The sequence below is a fragment of the Camellia sinensis genome, chromosome 2 (genome assembly GCF_055761805.1).
Source record: "Camellia sinensis isolate YWXY chromosome 2, ASM5576180v1, whole genome shotgun sequence".
In the NCBI taxonomy this organism is placed as follows: Eukaryota; Viridiplantae; Streptophyta; class Magnoliopsida; order Ericales; family Theaceae; genus Camellia; species Camellia sinensis.
In genome coordinates this window covers 133691078-133710593 of record NC_138962.1, presented here as the reverse complement: position 1 = coordinate 133710593, position 19516 = coordinate 133691078, and the positions used below count along the sequence as shown (strand labels likewise).

General features: G+C 32.0%; 1 protein-coding gene across 1 annotated transcript; it reads right to left on the bottom strand.

The window, feature by feature from the left end:
• Positions 1 to 12799: 12799 nt before the first annotated feature.
• LOC145819056 (uncharacterized) lies at positions 12800 to 16329 on the bottom strand. The gene is made up of 3 exons (XM_082913043.1): positions 16322 to 16329; positions 13750 to 13835; positions 12800 to 13215 (listed from the first exon to the last, which is right to left on the bottom strand). Exons 1-3 carry the CDS (start codon positions 16327 to 16329, stop codon positions 12800 to 12802), a joined length of 510 nt encoding a protein of 169 aa, XP_082769169.1.
• Between the last annotated feature and the right edge of the window lie 3187 nt (positions 16330 to 19516).

Below are 19516 nucleotides of genomic sequence, written 5' to 3'. Positions count from 1 at the left end.
TCTTTGTGAGGTGTTTTCTTCCCTCATAGTGGAAGTTTGCTGGATTTTTCCTTCTCCATCCTGCCAATGTGGATCAATCTTGTTCCCTCCTCCTTTGTCTCTCACCTAGCCATCACCACCATTCTGCCGCCAGATTTACTACGAAGCTGGCCCGTTTCCACAGATCTGGCTGCCGTTGATTTGAGGTCAAGTTTTCCGATTTGTCTTGTTTTTTTGTTTTTAGTTTGGTTTGTTTATGGAGTCCATCAGTATTTGATGTAGTTTACCCACTCTATGATTGTAACATATGATCTATCTTAGATATGCTTTACGGCCAATTGATTGGCCATTGTTGTGCAGTACGAGCACAAACACGAATTGTGCGTCTGTATTTTTTTTTTCTAAATTTAATCCTGTGTGTTTCTTGATTTCATCTACTTTTTTTTTTTTTTTCCCTTAGTGTAAGTTTTTCTATTAAATAGATTCTTATTTATATGTGCATTTGGTTTCATTAATGAAAATTTTTTTCTTATCAAAAAAAAAAGAGAAAAGGCTCTGATAGATTTCTCGGAAGATAGGAATTGTTCCTTGCTCCACTCAGCACTCAATAATTGCTCTGGTCCCAATCTCTCCAAACCAGTCGCTGTCCCTTGTTTTAGTTACCAAGGTAGCAGCTCTTTAATAGTTGATGCTCACCGCGTCAAAATTACACATATTTTGTCTTATTCACTCCAACAGCAATCAAAAGTTAAATTAGGATTACTTATTAATTATAATATGAAAAATTTTAACAAAAATATTTCACGCAAGTTTTTATAATTAATTTTGAGAAATATTAAAAAAATAATATTATTTATAACTAATATATTATGAACCATATAAAAAAATATAGATATAAATTTTAAAATAAATTATATAATGATAAATTATTTTTTTATATAAAATTTGATTAAAATTTAATATAATGGTAATATCACGTCATCATTAATATGCGATATCACCAACTAATAATAAATAAACATATAGAGAGTGAACCTTACATGTCAAATGTAACTACCAATCCAATAAATTTCATATCTTTATAGTGAGATTACTTATATTTACATGTCAATAATAATGAAATCACCGTTACATTTAAAATTTTCATAGATAATATGGTTCATAGTAGTTTATTCATTTTCAATCAAAACAACTATTATTATTTTTATAATTTTTAAAATATTATTGACATTTCACTCTAATAATATTTTTGTAATTCTTTTTATTTAAAATATTTTCTTTATATTTGCCAAAAAAATAAAAAAATTTACAAAATCCAAGGGGGCACGTGACCCCCTAGTCCTTACGTGGCTCCACCACTGACAACAATAACACCTACTCATCATTTTGATTGATAGGATTAGAAAATGAGATTGAGATTATTAATCCGTGAACCCACTAATCATGTGTTTGTTTTAAAATTTTGTTTCATGATTATTAATCCAATGGATAATTAACCCAACAAATTTGTAGGATTATTAGTAATTGGCTAGAGGTGAAATTATATATCCTGAGTTAAGAAATAAAATAAAAAGACTCTGTAATGACCCAATTTTTTTTTCTTTTTTTATAAATAGCCAGTGCATAATTTAGTTGAGCAAATTTTAAGCCTACCCATTAAACTTACATAGACATCAGCTTGACATCAAGCTTAAAAATTTTATTTTACATTTTGCTATTAAATTACATTATAATTTTAAGTCTACCCTATAAACTTATGTAGAAAACAAAACACCAAAATAAAAAATCTCAAAAACTCAAAAATTGTGTTTAAAAACTCAAAATTAAATAAAGTGAAATTTTTTGTAAAATTAACACACATTTCTTTTTTTGTTCATTATATTCAAAATTACTGGGCAGGTGTATTTTTCCTCTTAAATATATTTTCTTTAATTTTAAACATAAATAAAACTAAATAAATTAAAATTGACGGACTTAAATAGAAAAAGACCTAATAAATAGACCCACTTAAAATTTCATCTCATATTTTTAGTCTATGATTGGTCTCTCTCACTCAAATAATATATGCCTCATCTTCTTCTCTTTTTTCCGCACTAACATATTTCACTTTTGCTTTGCGTAACACAGTTCTTTTTCGCTTTTTGTAATTCCTTACTTCCAGAACTTGCAAAGTTTGTTGTTTTTAATTTTTATTTTTAATAATATATATGAAGAATTTTACAAAATAAATATTTTAAATCATCAAAATTGTACTTGTAATGGGTCTCATGAGTTTGGACATAAGAGCATCTCCAACGGTAATAGGCATTTTACCTATTTAAACATTACTATAAAGTATATATTTTATTTTGTCTATCAACTATTTCATGTTTCTACTCCAACCATGCTCTTTATTTTAGCTATTCATCTAAATACTATTAATTTTATAAAATGCCACATCAGCAACAAAGATGGAGGAAAATGATCTTAATGATTAAATACATTTTGCCTAGTCTTGAAGGCTAGCTACATGTAGCTAGTGAATGTGAGTTGAACTAAAATGCCTAATCATATGCCTAGTGCATTGGAGTTGAAAAAAATGAGTTATATTAGACATTTTGACTAACAAACATGATATACCTAGTGGGTTGGAAAAACTCTAACGGTCTGATTCAAATTTGAATAATAAAAGTTAAAAGATGTTAAAAGCATACATTATTGGCCATTTTGGTTTAGGATATTTTAATTTTGTCAATTTGATTTTCAATTTATCCAAGTTGCAATTAAATGGTCCCCAACACCAATTTTTTTTTTTTCAAATTTTTATAATAGAAGCATTGCCATTTTTGTTTAAATTTGAACAAAATGTAGACATAAATGATCCTAGGGACCATTTAATTACTTGGATAAGCTGGGAACAAAATTGACACAATAAAAAATTCAAGAGACTAAAATGAAACACAACGTGTGTTTTAAGGATCAATTATATATTTAAATTTAATGGGAGGACATGATATTGAGTTCAAATCTTATTGTTGAGAATGAAACTTTAGTTTCCCATTTCCCTTTGTTGTCTTGGCAAAAAAACTTAACTAATTGGATGGTGCGAGGTGGCTCAAGCATATTTGAAGTTAAAAGTGAAAATTTTAATTGGGCCTTTATAATTTGTTGCATTGTAACTTTATTCTTTTAATAGGTATTATTTTCATTTAAAATTTATAAAGTTATCCTAACTTTCAATCAAAATTATTTTGACAGATAGATTTTTTTTTTTTTTGGTCTTGACTGATAGAGTGAAGAACTGCAATATAAATGTAAATGATTATTACCTTTTTTTTTCCCATACAATGAGAGAAGTTGTTTTGCTCTCTTTTTTTTTATTTAACTGAGAGATTGAGATAACTAATGAAATAATATTTTTTTTTAATTTAATATTTAAAAAGGTAGCCACAGACCCAAAAAATAAAAAAGTTTGTTACACCTATTTTGTCTTCCTCACTCCAAGTACAAAAATTATCTACAAGTTTTTAGTTTAAAGTCACTGATATTAAAATTTTATAAGATAAAAGATATGCAACATTTTCATAATAGTTGGGGTCTCTCAACATTTTTCCAGAAAAATCTCAGCATAAAGAAATTTGTCTTCACAGAAAAATTTCATAAAAAAAATTCAATTTGTCACAAAGAAAAAATATCTCTGTGTCAAGTTGAAATTTCTTTGTGACGAGTTAAAATTTCTTTAATAATATTATTGAGAGACCTTAACTAACTAATAAGAAAAAACATATTACACTTCTCCTACTACCAAAAGTTGAAGAGAGATATTTCACTAATTTTTTCAATTATCTATACAATAAAATTCCCTTTTGCCTTTTTTTTTTTTTTTTTTTTGATTTGGGGTGGGGGTTTGCTTCAACAAATTTCAAAGGTATAAGTTCACCAATACATTTTTCTAGATGCAACACTCAATTAGGGTAAGGTGATATTTTTCCTTCTGCAATGGAAATAAAAAAAAAATAAAAAATGCTCGTGTTTTATTTGAAGGCATGGAAAAATAAAATCTAGGACTGTTCTAACTACCAGAACAACCTCTCTCAAGGGTGCAGATCAAACTGAAATCCAAAGCAAAATACATAGAAGAATAGCACAAATTATGCACACAAGACAAAGTATTATAAATAGGGCTATTCAAATTTAATTGATACGCAAATAGGCCATACCAAAAATGAAAATCTTGGCCTAATATTTTTATAAATTAAAATTAATTCGATATTGTACATGAAAAATTGATGTTGTGCCTAATATTTTCATAAATTAAAATTAATTCAATATTGTACATGAAAAATTGATGTTGTCAGATGTTTTATAGTTACAAAAATTTAGTTGCGAGATGAATGACAAACAATGGTGGAATTGCAGAAAATGACAGAAAAAAAGGTCGATGAAAAAATAAGCATAAAAGCTTGACCGAAAGCTTAAATCGTTTTAGGGCATGGCTTCTGTCCAGTCTTTAATCGGATTAGACCGTACTGTTGGGTCTGTGTGGGATCACTACAGATCCCATTTTGATAATCTGAACCGTTCAATATGTAGAACTCGTCGAGTACTATATATTTGTAAAAAATTACATTAATCAGATATTGATAGCTTGTGATCAAATCAGTTTTGTATAAAAAAAATGGACGGTGAATAAATTAACGGTTGACAAAAATCTGTTTTGATCACATAGCTATCGATATTCGATCAACGTGATGTTTTACAAGCATATAGTACTCGATGAGTTCTACACATTGAACGGTTCAGATTATCAAAACGGGACCCGTGGTGAGCCCCGCGGACCTAACAGTACGATCCAATCCGATTAAAGACTGTACAGAAGCCATTCCCATCGTCTAAGATTATATATTATGGTATTGTCTAACAAAGATCAAATGTTGGCCTAGTTTTTGAGTCTTACTAGGCTTGATTTTTTGAGTTTGTGAATTACTAGTATTTCTTACCTTGTTTTCTTCCCCATGATTGGCCAAAAAAATTAAAAATAAATATGGCCAACAACATCATCTAAAGTACTGGAGTATTTCAACGACGAAATTGAATATTTAGTAATGAATTATTATTTTTTTTAAATCAATTTTTTTGTCTAAAAACATAATTCTTTTGGGACCAAAGTATAGGATAAACTATCGATAGGTCATAATAGTTTGATTTAATTCTCATCATATCGTATTGAAAATAAGTTATAGTAAAATCGTCACTAAAAATAATTTTTGTGACTTTTTTTTGCATGTCGCTAAAAATTGAAAATTAGTAACTTTTTTTTTTGTCACGATTTTTATAAATTATCGCTAAAACTTACAGTCAATTACTTTTTTTGTGACGAATTTTTCAAGTCGTCACTGAAAGTTGAAAATTAGTGACATTTTTGTGAATTTTTTTTTAAACTATCACTGAAAATTAACAATTAGCAACATTTTTTAATAGTATTTGATGAAAAATATCATTAATTATCATAGGACCTATTGGACAATAAATTCACATATTAGGACCTACACGTAAATCTTCCAAATTATATTGTCCCTAAAAGATCATTTATTATAAATTTTCAAATTTTATCGCTAGAAATCCTTTTTTTTTCAGATTTTTTGAGACAATCATTTAACGACTATCTTGGTAACGATAGAAATTGAATCTCAAATATTTTTTGCAATAAAATTTTTAGTTTTCAAGACAAAAATTTAGTTCCTAAAACTCTTATTTATTGTAGTTGGGATATGCTATCAGATTATTTGTCTTGCTTATTTATTCCATATGAAATATCAGGATCCCAAAATATTCTTTTCTTCTAATTTTTTCCCATAAATAAATTTTCTTACATCTCCCTCTTTGTGAGGTGTTTTCTTCCCTCATAGTGAAAGTTTGCGATTTTTCCTTCTCCATCCCGCCAATGTGGATCAACCTTGTCCCCTCCTCCTTTGTCTCTCACCTAGCCATCACCACCATCCTGCTGCCAGATTTACTACGAATCTGGCCCGTTTTCACAGATCTGGCTGCCGTTGATTTGAGGTCAAGTTTTTCGGGTTGTCTTGTTTTTTTGTTTTTAGTTTGGTTTGTTTATGGAGTCCATCGGTATTTGATGTAGTTTACCCACTCTACGGCCAATTGATTGGCCATTGTTGTGCAGTACGAGCACAAACACGAATTGTGCGTCTGTATTTTTTTTTTCTAAATTTAATCCTGTGTGTTTCTTGATTTCATCTTTTTTTTTTTTTTTTTTTGCTTAGTGTAAGTTTTTCTATTAAATGGATTCTTATTTATATGTGCATTTGGTTTCATTAATGAAAACTTTTTTCTTGTCAAAAAAAAGAAAGAAAAGGCTCTGATAGATTTCTCGGAAGATAGGAATTGTTCTTTGCTCCACTCAGCACTCAATAATTGCTCTGGTCCCAATCTCTCCAAACCAGTCGCTGTCCCTTGTTTTAGTTACCAAGGTAGCAGCTCTTTAATAGTTGATGCTCACCACGTCAAAATTACACATATTTTGTCTTATTCACTGCAACAGCAATCAAAAGTTAAATTAGGATTACTTATTAATTACTAATATGAAAAATTTTAACAAAAATATTTCACGCAAGTTTTTATAATTAATTTTGAGAAATATTAAAAAAATAATATTATTTGTAACTAATATATTATGAACCATATAAAAAAATATAGATATAAATTTTAAAATAAATTATATAATGATAAATTATTTTTTTATATAAAATTTGATTAAAATTTAATATAATGGTAATATCACGTCATCATTAATATACGATATCACCAACTAATAATAAATAAACATATAGAAAGTGAACCTCACATGTCAAATGTAACTACCAATCCAATAAATTTCATATCTTTATAGTGAGATTACTTATATTTACATGTCAATAATAATGAAATCACCGTTACATTTAAAATTTTCATAGATAATATGGTTCATAGTAGTTTATTCATTTTCAATCAAAACAACTATTATTATTTTTATAATTTTTAAAATATTATTGACATTTCACTCTAATAATATTTTGTAATTCTTTTTATTTAAAATATTTTCTTTATATTTGCCAAAAAAATAAAAAAATTTACAAAATCCAAGGGGGCACGTGACCCCCTAGTCCTTACGTGGCTCCACCACTGACAACAATAACACCTACTCATCATTTTGATTGATAGGATTAGAAAATGAGATTGAGATTATTAATCCGTGAACCCACTAATCATGTGTTTGTTTTAAAATTTTGTTTCATGATTATTAATCCAATGGATAATTAACCCAACAAATTTGTAGGATTATTAGTAATTGGCTAGAGGTGAAATTATATATCCTGAGTTAAGAAATAAAATAAAAAGACTCTGTAATGACCCAATTTTTTTATTTTTTATTTTTTTTTTTTTATTTTTTTTTTTTTTTTTACAAATAGCTAGTGCATAATTTAGTTGAGCAAATTTTAAGCCTACCCATTAAACTTACATAGACATCAGTTTGACATCAGGCTTAAAAATTTTATTTTACATATTGCTATTAAATTACATTATAATTTTAAGTCTACCCTATAAACTTATGTAGAAAACAAAACACCAAAATAAAAAATCTCAAAAACTCAAAAATTGTGTTTAAAAACTCAAAATTAAATAAAGTGAAATTTTTTGTAAAATTAACACACATTTCTTTTTTTGTTCATTATATTCAAAATTACTGGGCAGGTGTACTTTTCCTCTTAAATATATTTTCTTTAATTTTAAACATAAATAAAACTAAATAAATTAAAATTGACGGACTTAAATAGAAAAAGACCTAATAAATAGACCCACTTAAAATTTCATCTCATATTTTTAGTCTATGATTGGTCTCTCTCACTCAAATAATATATGCCTCATCTTCCTCTCTTTTTTCCGCACTAACATATTTCATTTTTGCTTTGCGTAACACAATTCTTTTTCGCTTTTTGTAATTCCTTACTTCCAGAACATGCAAAGTTTGTTGTTTTTAATTTTAATTTTTAATAATATATATGAAGAATTTTACAAAATAAATATTTTAAATCATCGAAATTGTACTTGTAATGGGTCTCATGAGTTTGGACACAACGGTCTAATTCAGATTTGAATAATAAAAGTTAAAAAATGTTAAAAGCATACATTATTGGCCATTTTGGTTTAGGATATTTTAATTTTGTCAATTTGATTTTCAATTTATCTAAGTTGCAATTAAATGGTCCGCAACACCATTTTTTTTTTTTTTTTTCAAATTTTTATTATAGAAGCATTGCCATTTTTGTTTAAATTTGAACAAAATGTAGACATAAATGATCCTAGGGACCATTTAATTACTTGGCTAAGCTGGGAACAAAATTGACACAATAAAAAATTCAAGAGACTAAAATGAAACACAGCGCGTGTGTGTTTTAAGGATCAATTATATATTTAAATTTAATGGGAGGACATGATATTGAGTTCAAATCTTATTGTTGAGAATGAAACTTTAGTTTCCCATTTCCCTTTGTTGTCTTGGCAAAAAAACTTAACTAATTGGATGGTGCGAGGTGGCTCAAGCATATTTGAAGTTAAAAGTGAAAATTTTAATTGGGCCTTTATAATTTGTTGCATTGTAACTTTATTCTTTTAATAGGTATTATTTTCATTTAAAATTTATAAAGTTATCCTAACTTTCAATCAAAATTATTTTGACAGATAGATTTTTTTTTTTTTTGGTCTTGACTGATAGAGTGAAGAACTGCAATATAAATGTAAATGATTATTACCTTTTTTTTTCCCATACAATGAGAGAAGTTGTTTTGCTCTCTTTTTTTTTATTTAACTGAGAGATTGAGATAACTAATGAAATAATATTTTTTTTTAATTTAATATTTAAAAAGGTAGCCACAGACCCAAAAAATAAAAAAGTTTGTTACACCTATTTTGTCTTCCTCACTCCAAGTACAAAAATTATCTACAAGTTTTTAGTTTAAAGTCACTGATATTAAAATTTTATAAGATAAAAGATATGCAACATTTTCATAATAGTTGGGGTCTCTCAACATTTTTCCAGAAAAATCTCAGCATAAAGAAATTTGTCTTCACAGAAAAATTTCATAAAAAAAATTCAATTTGTCACAAAGAAAAAATATCTCTGTGTCAAGTTGAAATTTCTTTGTGACGAGTTAAAATTTCTTTAATAATATTATTGAGAGACCTTAACTAACTAATAAGAAAAAACATATTACACTTCTCCTACTACCAAAAGTTGAAGAGAGATATTTCACTAATTTTTTCAATTATCTATACAATAAAATTCCCTTTTGCCTTTTTTTTTTTTTTTTTTTTGATTTGGGGTGGGGGTTTGCTTCAACAAATTTCAAAGGTATAAGTTCACCAATACATTTTTCTAGATGCAACACTCAATTAGGGTAAGGTGATATTTTTCCTTCTGCAATGGAAATAAAAAAAAAATAAAAAATGCTCGTGTTTTATTTGAAGGCATGGAAAAATAAAATCTAGGACTGTTCTAACTACCAGAACAACCTCTCTCAAGGGTGCAGATCAAACTGAAATCCAAAGCAAAATACATAGAAGAATAGCACAAATTATGCACACAAGACAAAGTATTATAAATAGGGCTATTCAAATTTAATTGATACGCAAATAGGCCATACCAAAAATGAAAATCTTGGCCTAATATTTTCATAAATTAAAATTAATTCAATATTGTACATGAAAAATTGATGTTGTCAGATGTTTTATAGTTACAAAAATTTAGTTGCGAGATGAATGACAAACAATGGTGGAATTGCAGAAAATGACAGAAAAAAAGGTCGATGAAAAAATAAGCATAAAAGTTTGACCGAAAGCTTACACTACAGGAAATATGGGGTTAGGCGGCGTTTTTTTAACGGCGTTTTTTAAAACGCCATTGTTTCTAATATTTAACGGCGTTTTAGAAACGTCTTGTTTTTCTGTAATTGAAACGGCGCCGTTTCAAGAATCAAAGACGTTTTTTAAACGCCTTGGAATGGTTTTTTGTTCGACCCCCTCCTTCTCTCCTGTTTCACCTTTATTTTGAATATGATAAGCAGTATAAGCGAAAATCTCAATCTCACTCTCGCGCTCTCACTCTCACTCTCACTTTCGTGGTCTCTCTCTCTCCGTCTCTCTCGCCCTCTCTGCACTGTTCGAAGTTCTTCCTCAAAATCGATTCAGATCGGTGATTCATCCGAGCCATTTCGAAGTTCTCTCTCAAAATCGATTCAGATCGGTGAGCTACTCTCTCTCTCTCTCCCCGTTTCTCTCTCTCGCTCTCTGTGCTGTCTAAACCCTAGTTATCTCTGTCAGTTCAGCTCTGTGATTTAGAGATTCAGCTTTGTAATTTTACTCACAATTCACTTGAATTTGTTGTTGCTTTGATTTTACAAGCTGATTTGTTGTACATTTTGCATGTATAATTTAAATGTGAATGGTTTTGTACAGCCGATCTGGCCTTTTTATCAAATTAGATATGCTTGGTCTAATCAAGTATGTTTTCTACTTTGAAAAATTAGCAAATTGATAATTTATATGTTAATGGTTTTGTTTATCATACATTCTCAAACGGTGGAGGCTGGCCATCACTTGCTTGTGCTTTGTGTTTTTAATTAGGATTAAGATGTTATTATGTTGGTTTTTGTGAGATACAGAGGCTCTGGCCACTAGGCTAAACTCAAGTGTTTTGCTCTGGAAGCAAAACATTGAGAAAATAAGAAGCCAAAGATGTGGTGTGATTATAGCAAGAATTAGGTCAACTCCTGCTTAATATGGGAGAGAAGGTGGGGATTGCATAATGGTGTTTCATTTTGGTGGAAAAATGACTTGCTGTGCATATCCAATGATGAGTGGATAGAAGTAACTTAAATTGGTTCCACAGTGACTTTTTTTTCTCTCTGCATATAATGGGTGGGATTCTCTATATTTAATTCAAGTATATGCTTTTAATCAACGCGTTCCAACACCTTCCTCACTCAACCATGCCTAGTTAATAATCAACGCGTTCCAACACCTTCCTCACTCAACCATGCCTTCCTTGAACATGGTTTCTATATGCATTTTTCAAAATAGTAACACCAAACAAATTGTGTTTTTTGAAAAAAGAAAATAGAAAACAAAATATAGATGTATAATCACAACACCCCATTCAACCATAAAATAAATCAGCATCTTTAAACCAATTTTAAATATGCAAATACAAGAACTCCAGCATGTGTAATACGGAGGCTGTAAAAATGAATATGATCAAATGCTAAGAAAGTAAAAGCATCAACAGTAATACTAACCCGTCATGCCTCATCTTTACACACACAAGTGATCACCATTCTAGAGGGGGAAGCGAAATGTTATCAATTAAACCAACACATTAAAAATGCCACATTTATATTAATCTTAGGCAAAAATTAAAAAAAAATAAAAACAGATAAACAAACTTGCAGCTTATTCTCAAACTCATGCACCAAATGCTACATAAATTAATCGAACTTACTGCAGTAGTCAAGTGAAAAGTAGTGAAAACAGAATTGTAGTAGGAAAATTTATCATCTAGCCTCTGAACCAACTCAAAGTCATGGAAATGGACCATTTTCTGGCACTTTCTAGTGTACACTGCTGCAGATACTGCTAAACCACCAGTCATTAATACATGTAACTGTGCATGTGCGTTTGTGTACTGACAGAGAGTCCATATAAGTCCATATAAACCCATACTCAGAAGAATAATAATAATATTCAAATTCTGTTTGACGATAATCTGCTCTGCTAAAAATACGATGTAATCATACTAAGCTAAAATTAACATTACAAAAGGAGACCAAATGGAAAACTTCTCCCAAATACAAACCATTAGCTAATTCAATCAAGATCTAATGCAAGTCTAAGAGAGTGATTTGGCTGAATATCTTCACAGCACAACCAAACTGAAAAAGATCCCTGCAAAAAAAAAAAAAAAATGCATATTAGAGGTCACATTCACAAAGCATTTTCTACAGACAAGAGTTAATACTAGCCCCAATAGTTCATACTACCATGATATTGTTATACACATCAAACATAACATCATAAAAAATATACACTCTTCCTTAAGGGTTCGGTTAATTAGCAAGATAGTAGATGTAAAATGCATGAAAGAAAAAAATCAAATTTTTTGGGCTTTTCTTTTTTGTTTTAGCGAGGGAGTCCTTGAAAGTCTTGGAATGTAAAAACATAACTTTCAGGCTCCAATCCATGACAAACACCACAACCACACTGATTAGTTCACATTGCAATGTACAACGATCTACAGACTCCTATAGTTTACAAAATTGCACCGATTGCTGGATGCTTCTATGTATTGATTCCATAGTGTCAAATTATGCTCAATACAACAATTAGATATCATAAGAGCATCTCTATCAAATCCCCTTATAATAGCTTTTTGCTTTTATTAGATATCATCACACCACATCTGTATATGCGTACCATAGTGCGCTACGCATCAATTAGGAAAAACCAAATAGCAAGAAAAATGATTAGCGAGAAATCAACCAACAAACAAAACACCTGATACAAAACTCCCAATACAATCTATACTTATACAGCCCAAAACTTGTTCGGATTCTTTCACCCAAAACATGTTCAAGTTTTCCAAAACTATGCATTAAGAACTTTTGTCTTTCCTTTTGTTATTTGTTTCTTAAAACTAATTAACACTTGAAAATTCTGAAAGAAAAAAGACATTTAAATGATATTGTATCCATAGATCATCCTCAGTTTGGCCGCAAATAAGGTACAAAAAAGACTATTTCACTGCTGTTGGGGCTTGAATTCCTTCGTCGTTGATTGAAATTTGGGAAAGCTTCAACTTGATGGTCTCAAACACTGAGTCCTGCATTTCTTCATTTGTCAACCATGACGACAAGCAAAGATCAATCAAATCATTGTTGGTCTTAGTAAGTGAACCATTCTTGAAGATTCTAGTCTTCCCAAACTTCATGATCCTCTCTAACTTCAACTGAGATGGATCTTCAGTGTAATTTTCTAGAATGCCTCTAATGGCACCGCACCAGATCGGTCTGGCTGTCCTAAGGAATTCATGCACAGCCAAAACTGGAAGGTTCACACTTCCCAAATCAGACTCACTCTGCCCATCTCTCCCGTGAAAATCCGACCCTCCAAGCTTCATTATTTCATAGGCATCTGCTAGGTCACTGTATGCTGTTGACAAAGAAGTGAATCAAGATATGAACAGTAAAAAGTCTTTAAAATCTAAAGAAAAAAAGCTATAGGGTTGTCAACGAAGTCATTTCCCAAGAAGTAGTCAGTGTCGTAAGCGTTTGATCAAGGGTCAGCATCAAGCCAAGCCAGCCCTCGAAAATGATGCCCAAGTCTGTCTATGGGGGCAGACTGGGCCGAACGGCAAGCCAAAACCATAGACCCAAGCCCTACCTAGTGGGCTTGGACCAGATGAGTCAATGAGCTGGGAAACTAGGCTGACATGTTGCCTCTCACAGGCTAATTGGCTGCCTCTCATGGGCTGGGCCAGGTTTCAAACACTAGGCCCAAGGCTATTCTAAGCGTAATTCAGGTCGGGTCAGCCCACCTAAGGTACAGACTTGGGGTTAAGATTGTGGTTGCACATTACATTTAATGTCAAAAACCAATTATTAAAGCAACCACTTGACATCTAGTTCACTTTCAAATTCAGAACACAAACAAGTAAGCATTTATGGGAATAAATCATTCTCATACCTGCCAGTTTTCCATCACTTCTATAAACCTCTATTCCATGAAGGCCCACATCTTTCAATCTCCTCACAATGGCAACAGGATTACACCTAAATTCCCCATAGATCCTTGGCACCAATTAGTCAAAAAAGTTTGAGAGAGTGTAGGATTTCGAAAGTATTGCATTAAGTTTTATTAGCATTTCGGAAGTATTGCATTAAGTTTTGCTCTTGAAAGCGAGTACTCCTATATTGTTGATTAATATATGTTATGCAGACACATTGTAGATGTTTCATGTATATTTCGTTTACTAAATGAAAAAAATTAAACATTTGTCTCACCAATTTGTCCGAAGCCACCTATTTTTGTTCAAGCAGAGAACATAGTCTTAAAATTTTGTTCTCAGGTTCAGGTATTTTGGTTAGGCAGTGCTAAATGCAGTAATTTCTTTAGACTCGTGATTGTGCTCAGGTTCAGATGTTTCACTTTTAACCTAACGATTTTATAATCATTGTTGCTTTTAGGTTCGTGATTCGTGATTATGTCAAAGTTTCCTTTTGGCTCTTGTTTGCTGGGCATTCGTTTCCTGGATCTTTCAAGATTAATGTTTTAGTGCATGAAATTTCTTTATGCTTATCCCAAAAAGAGAGTTGTTCTGGTTATTGAGAGTTTTTGAAAAGTCTCTTAATCATGTATTAGGGCTTTGTCCTAGATTTTCTTGATTATGTCCTAAGATTTGAAGGGAAGATTATATGAGCATTTTCTTGTATTTACTATTGCAAGGGTCCTTTCTAGGTTTCCTTGTAGAGTCCTGGTCACTTGAATAAGATTGGGAAGCTTTCTGTCCACATGTAGGCTTCAAGAAACAGTTGCCCAGAAAGCAGTGCAGAAGGATGCCCATAGTATAGAGATTTGTTTAAAAGTTTGATAAATTAGTTGCAAACAATTTTTATTTTATTATTTATTTATTTTTGAGGGGCACATTAGAGGCTGTGGCCTTGGGGATGAGAGTTTTACCTGTGAGAAATTTGAACCCTCGTCTTCGTAGTGAGGTGCAAGGGATTTAGCCAATTAGGTTAGCTTCGGTTGGTTATTTGCGAGCAAATTTAGTCACACAAATCATGAATATTTATCATCTTGCACACAACTTTATGTCTGTTTGGCGCATTTTTTTCAAGCTAAAAACTAATAATAAAAAAATGTAAGGTAAAAACATCATTTTCTTTGCTTCTCAATAATCATCATTTTTTTCAGCTTTTATGAACCATTATTGTCTGATAACTTGTAAGCAAAACCCATACTAAATACTTTGACATAAATTTTTAAAAAAGAAGTTATAAGAGTTCATAAGTTGCACCAAAAAGGGCCTTTCTCCATTACAATTGTATAAGAAGAATCAAGAACAGATCATCAGATATGTTGAAGAAATCTGCCTAAACATAATCTCACAACCTCCTGTGTGATCATGCCAAAAAACAGAAAAAATGGCCTGCATGATATCAATTCCAATAATTTTTACTTGATCAAATTTGGATACCATCTGATTTGTACATTTCATATCTTATACTAACGTATTAATGAAATATCGAATAGTAATCAAAATTAGAAGCTCAAATTTAGTCATCGTAGCATTATTGATCCGGGGCCGATGGTAGGTAGAATCTTGTTAATTTGTTAGGATGGTTCAAAGTGTTTTCAACTTGTCAATATTATTAGGTTTCTAAGGATCATAGAATAGAATGGTTCACAGGCATTCCATGTTGGACATAACACATGACCATATAGGTTTCTAAGGATCATAGAATAGAATGAACAGTAAAACATATCCTTATCAGAAAAAATAAAAAAGAAAAATTAATCTTGGATAACACATGACCATATAGGAATAGACATTTTACTAATTAACCCTTTAATTAATTTCTAATTTTATAATGTCATGATAGATTAATTTGAGAGAGTGTAGGATACAATTAACTTCATTTGGAGGGTTATTTGACCCTAAATAAATAAATAAATAATCATCTAGCTAGCATGTGAAAGAATTGTCTTGCATGTAACTTTGTCTTGATTGTAACTTTGTCTTGATTTGTAGTATTATATGGTGAAGTTTGGTCTTCAATTCAAACAAGTTTTCTTCATAGTTATTAATGTGGATGACTATGATTGTGATTGTGATTGTGATTCCTCAACTAATATGATTGTGATTGTAATTGTGATTGTGAATGTGATTCCTCATTTGGTGGTTGCTCTTTGATGTTTCTGAATCATCATCATCATCATCATCATTAGAAGTATTCGATCTTTGGTACACTTATTGGTTTGGGTAGTGGGTTTGAACTTCCCACATCCATGAGTTCCTGCCAAAATTATTCCATTATTGATTGATTTGAGAGAGCAATATATTTCTTGAATCTATCATAATCTATCAAGAGCATTGTAGAAACTTTTGGTTTCTTCATTAATATGCTTTATACTAGATATGCTTCTAGTATGTTTGATAGTACTAATTTAGATTGCACCACCGGGATGCAATCATTAATGGTGCATGCATGCATAAATAGCCTTAGACCCATCCAAGAATCTTCATTAGAGATACCTAGTCATCTTTAATGAAGCTCTTCTTGGATTGTCCAGTTGGACAGTTCAGGAGCACAAGTCTGTATTGTAATTAGTAGTTCTACTGCTTATAGTCCATCTCGTAGAGATTTCGTGTAGCAACTCCTTGTGTTCTCTGAGTGCATACTAGACAAGGTATAACAGTACACCTAGTCTATGTCGTGTATTTGGAGAACCATGGGGAGATGCTGCCGAAATTTCGTTAGAGATGAGCAGAGCGGTATGAGCTGCTTTTTACAATATAGACTGTGCATTCCTGAATGGGAAAGTAGGATGAACTAACATATTAGAGACCAGTTAGAGGTGAATGATGTCATATTGCATGCATTATAAGGTACTTAATTGAGGTTAAGATTAATTAAAACGGAACGGTAATTTTGAACTTTGTTGATTTGGCAGTGGCATTTGTAGTGTAAGAGAGAATCGGATGGATAAAAGTTGGATAAATCAACAAAGGTTGCACCCGGAATACATACAAGGGGTTAAGGAATTTATTAAATTTGCATGCGAAAATAAGCCGTTGTTGAATGAAGTCACATGCCCATGTAAACGGTGTCGTAATGTCAAATTGGTGGAGAAAGGCCTGTTAGGGGAACATTTAATGATCAACGGGTTTCTTCCAAGTTACACCAGTTGGATTTTTCATGGGGAGAATTTGTCATCACCTGTGCCACACAATGTGAATGTCGGGCAAACTGATTCGAATGATGGTGATGAAACTTATGAAATGCTATACGAAGGATTTGGACTTCCTCCACCAAGCTTTATTCACGAGGCAGCAAGTTCTGGTATTAAACAAGGTCCAGATGAGAAAACCGAAAAATTCTTCAATTTATTGAAAGAGGCCGAAAGAGAGTTGTATCCTGAGTCTCAGAAGTTTTCAACGCTCTCATTTATTGTTCGGTTATTGCACATCAAGTGCCTTAGTGAATGGAGTGACAAGTCTTTCACGATGTTGCTTGAGCTTTTGAAGGATTCGTTTCCAAAGGGTGAAACTTTGCCAAAGTCATTTTATGCAACTAGGAAACTTCTTAGGGACTTGGGCCTCGGGCCTCGATTATCATAAGGTACATGCATGCCCAAGGGATTGTTCATTATATTGGAAGGAAACAGCTGGTATGGATGATTGCATAGTTTGTCATATGCCTAGATACAAACAGTTTGAGGGGGAGGAGAATGATGTTAAGAAGAAGCAACAAAGAATTCCACATAAGATTGTTAGATACTTTCCATTGATTCCAAGGCTTCAAAGATTGTTTATGTCATCCAAAACATCTTCTTTAATGAGATGGCATGCAGAGCGCCGAATTGATGACGGCAAAATGAGACATCCCGTTGACTCTCCAGTGTGGAAAAATTTTGATAATTTGTATCCCAAGTTTGCGAGTGAGCCGCGCAATGTCAGACTGGGTTTAGCAGCGGATGGATTCAATCCATTCAAGGCAATGAATGTCTCTCATAGCAGTTGGCCAGTTATTATAATGCCATACAATTTGCCACCATGGTTGTGCATGAAGCAGCCTCATATGATGATGACATTGCTCATTGATGGACCTTCTTCACCTGGAAATAATATTGACGTCTACTTACGCCTTGTAGTGGATGAATTGAAAGAACTGTGGGAAAACGGTGTTGACACGTATGATGCGGAAACTAATCAGATGTTCCGAATGCATGCTGTGTTATTGTGGACTATAAATGATTTTCCTGCCTATGCAATTTTGTCTGGATGGAGCACGAAAGGTGCTTTAGCTTGTCCTTGTTGTAACACACATACTCGTTCTCGATATTTGAAGAACGGAAGGAAATTATGTTACATGGGGCATCGTCGCTGGTTGAATGAGGGTCACAAATTTCGGAAAGCTAGTGCGTCTTTTGATGGCACTCATGAATTCGAACCATGTCCAACTCGATTATCAGGGGCTAATGTGCTACAACAACTAGGCCCTAAGTTCAAATTGAATTCTAAGCGTCAACAATCTAGCAAACGGAATAGAAAGGGGAAAGAAAAAGAGGAAAATGAGGACTCGGGTCATAATTGGAAGAAGAAGAGTATTTTCTTTGAGCTATCATATTGGGAGCATAATTTGATTCGCCACAATCTTGATGTGATGCACATTGAAAAGAACATGTGTGATAATGTATTGTGGACGATATTAAATGTTGATGGGAAAGGGAAGGATAATTTAAATACTCGTCGAGATTTGCAAGATATGGGAATTCGGAAGGCACTACATCCTCAGAAAAGGGTTGGAAACAAGTATTATTTGCCTCCTGCATGTTTTGCCATGAACAATAGAGAGAAAAGTCTATTCTGCACACTTCTAAAGAATATCAAAGTTCCAGATGGTTACGCATCCAATATTTCTCGTCGGGTTAACCTCAAACAGCGTAGCATATCTGGACTGAAAAGTCATGATAACCATATACTCATGCAACAAATACTTCCAATAGCAGTGAGAAATTTGTTACCGAAGAAAGTGGTTGAACCATTAATTGAGTTAAGCAATTTCTTCAGGCAGTTGTGTTTCAAAACCCTAGTGGTGGATGGTCTAAATCGTCTTCAGTCCCAAATCGCTCTTACACTTTGCCATCTTGAGAGAATTTTTCCTCCATCATTTTTCGATATAATGGTCATTTTTTACTTACCATTTCCTCAGCTCTTCATATAATAGACTTGTCATTTTTTCCTCACTAAGTTCAGAGGCATCCGTCCCTACAATCAACAACTTCTTTGCGGTCACTAAAATCTCTTCTTTGTTTGGAACAATTACAGCTCCAAGACGACGTTGGTCCTACACGTGATTATTTTCAAAGGAAAAGTTACACATCACCTCAAGAGTGGTAGTTTTTTCATAAGTACAATAAAAGGAAATAAAGAGCGAAAAAACCCAATTCAAAAGAAAGATTAAATTTCACCTGGCCAATAACAACAATCTGCTGAATTAAACTACTTTTCAAGGAAGCTTCCTCAAGCTCTGATGGCTCAACATTTTCACAAATTTTGTCTGTCTCTCTAGGAATGAGCGAGGTACATCATGGTGCCGTTGAAAAAATACAAGAGTCTTTTGTGAAGAAGAACCCGAAAGTTCAGCCCCAATTCGCAAAATATAAAACAGTGAAAAGGCCTTATCAAATCTGTGCATAAACAGACTACTTTAAATCTAGTGTAACG